This window comes from Poromitra crassiceps (genome assembly GCF_964638095.1).
Source record: "Poromitra crassiceps genome assembly, chromosome: 8".
NCBI classification, from domain to species: Eukaryota; Metazoa; Chordata; class Actinopteri; order Beryciformes; family Melamphaidae; genus Poromitra; species Poromitra crassiceps.
In genome coordinates this window covers 54,340,190-54,345,711 of record NC_139629.1, presented here as the reverse complement: position 1 = coordinate 54,345,711, position 5,522 = coordinate 54,340,190, and the positions used below count along the sequence as shown (strand labels likewise).

Sequence of the window (5,522 nt, the reverse complement as noted above, 5' to 3'; positions counted from 1 at the left end):
TAACGTTTACTTAATTTAAAGCTATCCCGCTTCGAGAGGTAAGGACCAGCAACTCGTCCTCACTTTGCAGCCTTGTCCTCATCCGTCTCTCCTTGTAAAGACATTTTGCTATCGATAGATTAGAGCAGTGGTTCCCAACCTTTTTTGTCTTGTGTACCTCTTGAGGTTTTTGCCATGCCAATAGTACTCCCTCACTCATGTGTGTCGATGATTCTCCTAAATTTGTTCTATTAAACTCACATCAAACTTTTAGTAGGCATAACATCTGATTATTAAATGTAAATCATTTAAATAACTCCCCTTTAATACAATTCTGACAGTTTTCAATTGGAAAAAGTAATCAGTTTTACCAAGATGGACCTATTACTTGGAATATTGTTTTTTTTTAATCATTTTGGAAATAAAATGTAATCCCCAATTGTTCCAAGTACCCCCTGCAAGCTGCTCAAGTACCCCTAAGGGTACACGTACCCCTGGTTGGGAATCACTGGATTAGAGAACTGGAATAACACGAACATGCACCACTTGTCCCTGGCGTAAGCAGGTACTTTCCCAGCTTTAAACAGTAGGAAGTAGGAAGTGTGACAGTGGGCGTGTCTACCTGGAAACCAAACCTTTGACCACTCCTCCTCCATCAGAGCTGAAAACAACGGCGTTGCTCTATGTGAGACGAGTAGTGAAATGGACTTGTGTTGAACACTGCAGCAATCTTTATTATCAGTCTTAAACTCCTATAAAAAAAATCTTTTGAGTGGCTGTAATAAACACACTACACACACACACACACACACACACACACACACACACACACACACACACACAACCAAATTCACTTTTACTTTCTGTTCAACTCTGACACAGTTCCTCGTATTTCTTTCCCACAGTTTCCTTCAGCAGTGCAGCGCCTGTAGCTGCTGTACCCAGTGAGACCACCCAGACAGGACACATGTCACCTCTGCGGGACCACCCCACGCCACTTTACACACACCCTGCTCCGCACACACACAGTAGTGGGTATAACAAACAACCTGCCACACATGCATTGCACTACTGTTGAATTGTGATTTTTACTAGAGATACAGTCGGTCACGTTACTCCTGGTAACGTGTATGTGTGGCCATGTGTGTGTGTGGGGGGGGCTTTCTCACTGGCGCCCTGGTACCGTTCACATTGGATCCACTTGAAAAGGTGGTCTGGGGAGCGCTTTTGGGAACACTTGCGAGTGTGAAAGCCAACCGTTCCGAACCTCATAGACAACACACAGGCGAGGATAAACTACAAGCATAGTTGATGACGCAAGCGCACTCTGTTTCGTTTCCGAGTGCGGAAGAAATGTTAAATGTGAAAGCTGACGAGCAGGGGGGGGGGGGGGGGGGGGCAATCGTTCCCGAGTGCGGAATAGGCATTAGTTGATTTCCGGTTTTACCGGTTCGGTTCGGTGTACGAGCCCAAACCGGTTTGATCACATGCCAACCGGAAAAAATGTTTTTTTTTGTTTTTGTTTTTTTAAATAAAAATTTTTGCCAATCCATTCTGATTGCACTATTTTTAGCCTCTTCTCAAGTTGCACTAGTAGGCAAAAGTCTTATTTTGTTTATTATGTTGATGTTTGAAGAAAAGTTCAGCTGAATAGTTATGAGAAATAAAAACTGTGTTGTTACAGTTAAATGGTTCTGCTTACTTTTTTTATTCAGTGTTAGTGCTGGTTGGCATACCAGCCTAGAGGTGCATTATCGCCACTAACTGCAGTCGCATTACAGTCATTTATGGGCTACACACAACAATTATTATTTTTTTTTATTTTTTTTTGTAAAATTCGATATACCGGTTTGATACGGTTTTTTGGGGGAATATTGAACCGGTTTCAAAATGTTCAAACCGACCCATGCCTAGTGCGGAACAGAACAGAATGAAAGCAATCCTTCCCAGTGAGAAAGCGACCTTATTCTCTCTCTCTCCCAGCCTCCTTATGTCTCTCTGTCTTTCTCTCTCTCTCTATCAGATGGATCAGCAGCTGTCTCTAGGCCTACATTACCCCATAACCAAGTTCAGTGTCCTCCCAAAGCCCATAGCATCGGGCAGGAGCCGCTCAACCTGTCCCGTCGAGAGAAGGCTCGGGGCCCGCTGTGCGAAGCCAACGGCCGCATCCCAGGTAGTTTTGCATCCTGCTGAAAATCAGTCCCATTTGGCACAATCGATACCTGTGTTTTCTAAGAGTGCTGAAAGTCACAAAAATCTATTCCAACATGTTGACAATATGTAACATGCAGTTTGCAACTTATTACAAAAGTAACATATTACATGTAATACATTACTTTTAGCAGTTACTCAGTAATATAACTTATTACCACTAGGATTTCAGTAATATTATACCAGGCAGTTACTTTGTCAAGTTACAAATTGAGTTACATTTTTGTTTATCAAAGTACATATTTAAATAAAGATACAATCATTTCCTAATCAAATTGTGTGTTTTTATGCAAATAACCAGCATAGATCACAATAACAAAGGAAAAGGATAACATTTAGAATTCTAGACGGTTTACACTGACTTCAAGACGGTTGAAATTATTTTTCGGGATGGTTCCGCGGCGGCAATGTCATTCTGCTAAGTGCTGTTATTTTGGTGAAAGTAACGCAAAAGCAGTGCAATAAGTAATGAGTTACTCTACACAGACAGTAATATTGTAAAGTAACGTATTACTTTCAAATGAAAGTAACTAGTAATATGTAGTATATTACATTTTGAAAGTAACATGCCCCAACACTGGTGAAATCACATTCCAGAGTGTCGGCTGCTGTGGGACTATGTGTACCAGCTACTGTGTGACGACCGTTACCAAGCCTACATCCGATGGGAAGACCAGGGCAGCCGGGTGTTCAGGGTGGTCGACCCCAACGGACTGGCACGTCTCTGGGGCAACCACAAGGTGAGCGGAGAGGTCTGCCTGGTTCCTCCTGCATGAGGAACGGACAGACAGGGTGGACACATGAGATGGCAAAACGGAGAAGGATCTGCTTCAGGGCTTTTTTGTGATGGCGTGTTTTTCTCTTTCTTGCAGAACAGAGACAATATGACCTATGAGAAGATGTCCCGTGCGTTGAGGCACTACTACAAACTCAACATCATCAAAAAGGAGCGGGGGCAGAAACTGCTTTTCAGGTGTGTCTCTCTTTCTCTTCTCTCCGCTCACAACATTACACACATGCACAATTCCTGGTCTCTACGGCACTATAATCTCTCATCATACGTGTGTGTGTACGGAACTATTTTCTTTTGACCGAACTACACCCGCTAGCTGCTAGCTAGTTCCTACATGAGACTGCAAAAGAAAATAGTTCCTACATGAAACTGCTCACAACAAAGGCTGTGCATTATCCTGAGTAACCGGGTCATGATTTCTGGAAAGACACATTGCTGTTGAGTTTTTCAAATATTTTTTTTTGGTGCTTCGAGCACTACAAGCCGAGTGCCATCCAGTTCCATTGTATTGGAGAGAAGGCAGACATCTCTGTGGCCGATGTCTCCAAAACTCAGGCAACTAACACAAAACAACATAGATGGATAAATAGCACTGCAGGTTAGAGGATAAAATATGTATTTTGGATTTTAGGGTGAGCTGTCCCTTTAACATGTACCAAGAGACAAGCTACCTGTCAGGAGACAGACTGGAAGTGGCACTGAATGCACCTGTTGCTTTGACTCAGGTCTCAGTATAAAATAAGAAGTGCCACCCAGTGGATTAATCTGTTACTGCAAGCATAGTAGGCATAATTTGTGACTGTGCTCCCCACAGGTTTCTGAAGACCCCGCAGGAGATCAGGAAACACCGGGCAGACCCCGCCGAGTCCCCGCCCACTGAGTCCCCGCCCACGTCACCTCAGGACGGGGACTCTCCGGAACACACTCCTCCGCACGAGTTCCACGAGGAGCAGTTTGAGGTGTCTCCGGAACCTGAACCTGCCTCTCCACAGCCCGCCGCCCTCCAGCTGGAGCTCCAGTGACAGAGAAACTGTGGTGCAGATGTGCGATTAAAGCACCACTATTAGGTACAGATGATTACAGACTAGGAATGCTCAAAGATGGAGATCCTGGGTGCGATGCATCTCACAGCAAAGCTGCAGTCAATGGCTCGTGTATAGTACAGGTTTTACCAATGCACAGCCTAGGTGGGTGCAGTGCGTTGGAGATGTTGCACTGTGAGAAAGCTATTGATTTTCGCTGTGAATAATTTTGTGAGATCAATATACATTACTGATCCAAATCAACACTAACAATCAAGGCCCAGGAAAGCTGTGAAAGCGATCACACCACTAGTATCAAATCAGACAAATCTCTTCAAAACTAAAATATCTCAGACTTACTCATGCATTGCAATGTAATAGATACAAATTATCTTTTTTCAAGTATAGGCCTTGCAGCTAAGTGTTGGAAATGACTGTGCAATTGACTGCCCAATCTTGTCGGGTGGGAAGGAGCAGGGAGGAGTGAGTGTTCAAGTTTCTGCAACATTTTCTGTAACTTTCACTAGTCTGTACTAGCTCAGACGTCTGATGTAAATAGTTTGACTTATCAACCGTGAGAGAAGGCATGTGTAAAGTTTCTAACTACTTGGAATATTGTTGTACTGTAAGTCGCTTTGGATAAAAGTGTCTGCTAAATGACATAGGCTAATATAATGTGATGAATATATTTTTCGTTTCCAACTACTGCTGTGTAAAATAATAATAAAAATAAATAAACAGATCTAGCCCTATTAGAGAAGGGCCTATATCATTTGGTAGCACTGGAGCCCAATCTGGAAAATCGTAGTGTTTAATTATATGCTTCCCAGTTCCACGATGCATCACTTCAGTATCATTGATGTATTCAGAACATAAAGGTGAACTAGAAGCCGTTTTAAGTTCTACAAACATATTATTAACCTACTTAATTTCAATTTAATTACCGGTGCTCAGTTATTATGAGGTTAACCCAAACAACCACCTGTTCAAACATTTTGCCTAGCTTTAAATCACTCCTACTTAGGGGTGTCACGATACACTCAGTTCACGATACGTATCACGATACTGGGTTCACGATAACGATACGATACGATACGATTTTAACAATATTTTTTTAAAATTGAATAATGACAATATATGACTGGAAAAGTAGTATTTTATTTGAAATGCACAAATACAAAACATGCTGTTGTGGGAAATTGTTATTACAATAACAACTAGAAAATATAGCCGCAAGCGGCGATGCGGGGTCCAAGCTTCTGGTGACTTGGGGGTTATATGTCAGATAATATAGACACTGAATTGCACATTTAGTCAGAGTTGATATGTGCACAAGTGTACCAAGTTTGCAAGTAATATGTAGTAAGTAGCAGTGGTGGTGGTAAGCCAAATGGTGGCTGTCAAAGAGGCTTATTAAGCAATGGACTTTTTCTAGGCAAACTGTCATAATTTCAAATCCTAGCTTCCTGATAAGCTTAGATGTGTTAGCCATGAGTGGACAGCTTACTGAGGTGTTG

General features: G+C 42.4%; 1 protein-coding gene across 1 annotated transcript in view; it reads left to right on the top strand.

Annotated features, from left to right (window-relative positions):
• LOC310781147 (transcription factor ETV7-like) overlaps positions 1 to 5,088 on the top strand; it is a 7,975-nt gene extending 2,887 nt beyond the window's left edge. The window contains 6 exon segments of the mRNA XM_083641692.1: positions 885 to 1,010; positions 2,003 to 2,152; positions 2,788 to 2,930; positions 3,063 to 3,163; positions 3,798 to 3,981; positions 3,984 to 5,088. Of these exon segments, the coding sequence (XP_083497818.1) occupies positions 885 to 1,010; positions 2,003 to 2,152; positions 2,788 to 2,930; positions 3,063 to 3,163; positions 3,798 to 3,981; positions 3,984 to 4,232 (953 nt within the window). The 3' untranslated portion in view covers positions 4,233 to 5,088.
• The last annotated feature ends 434 nt before the right edge of the window (positions 5,089 to 5,522 follow it).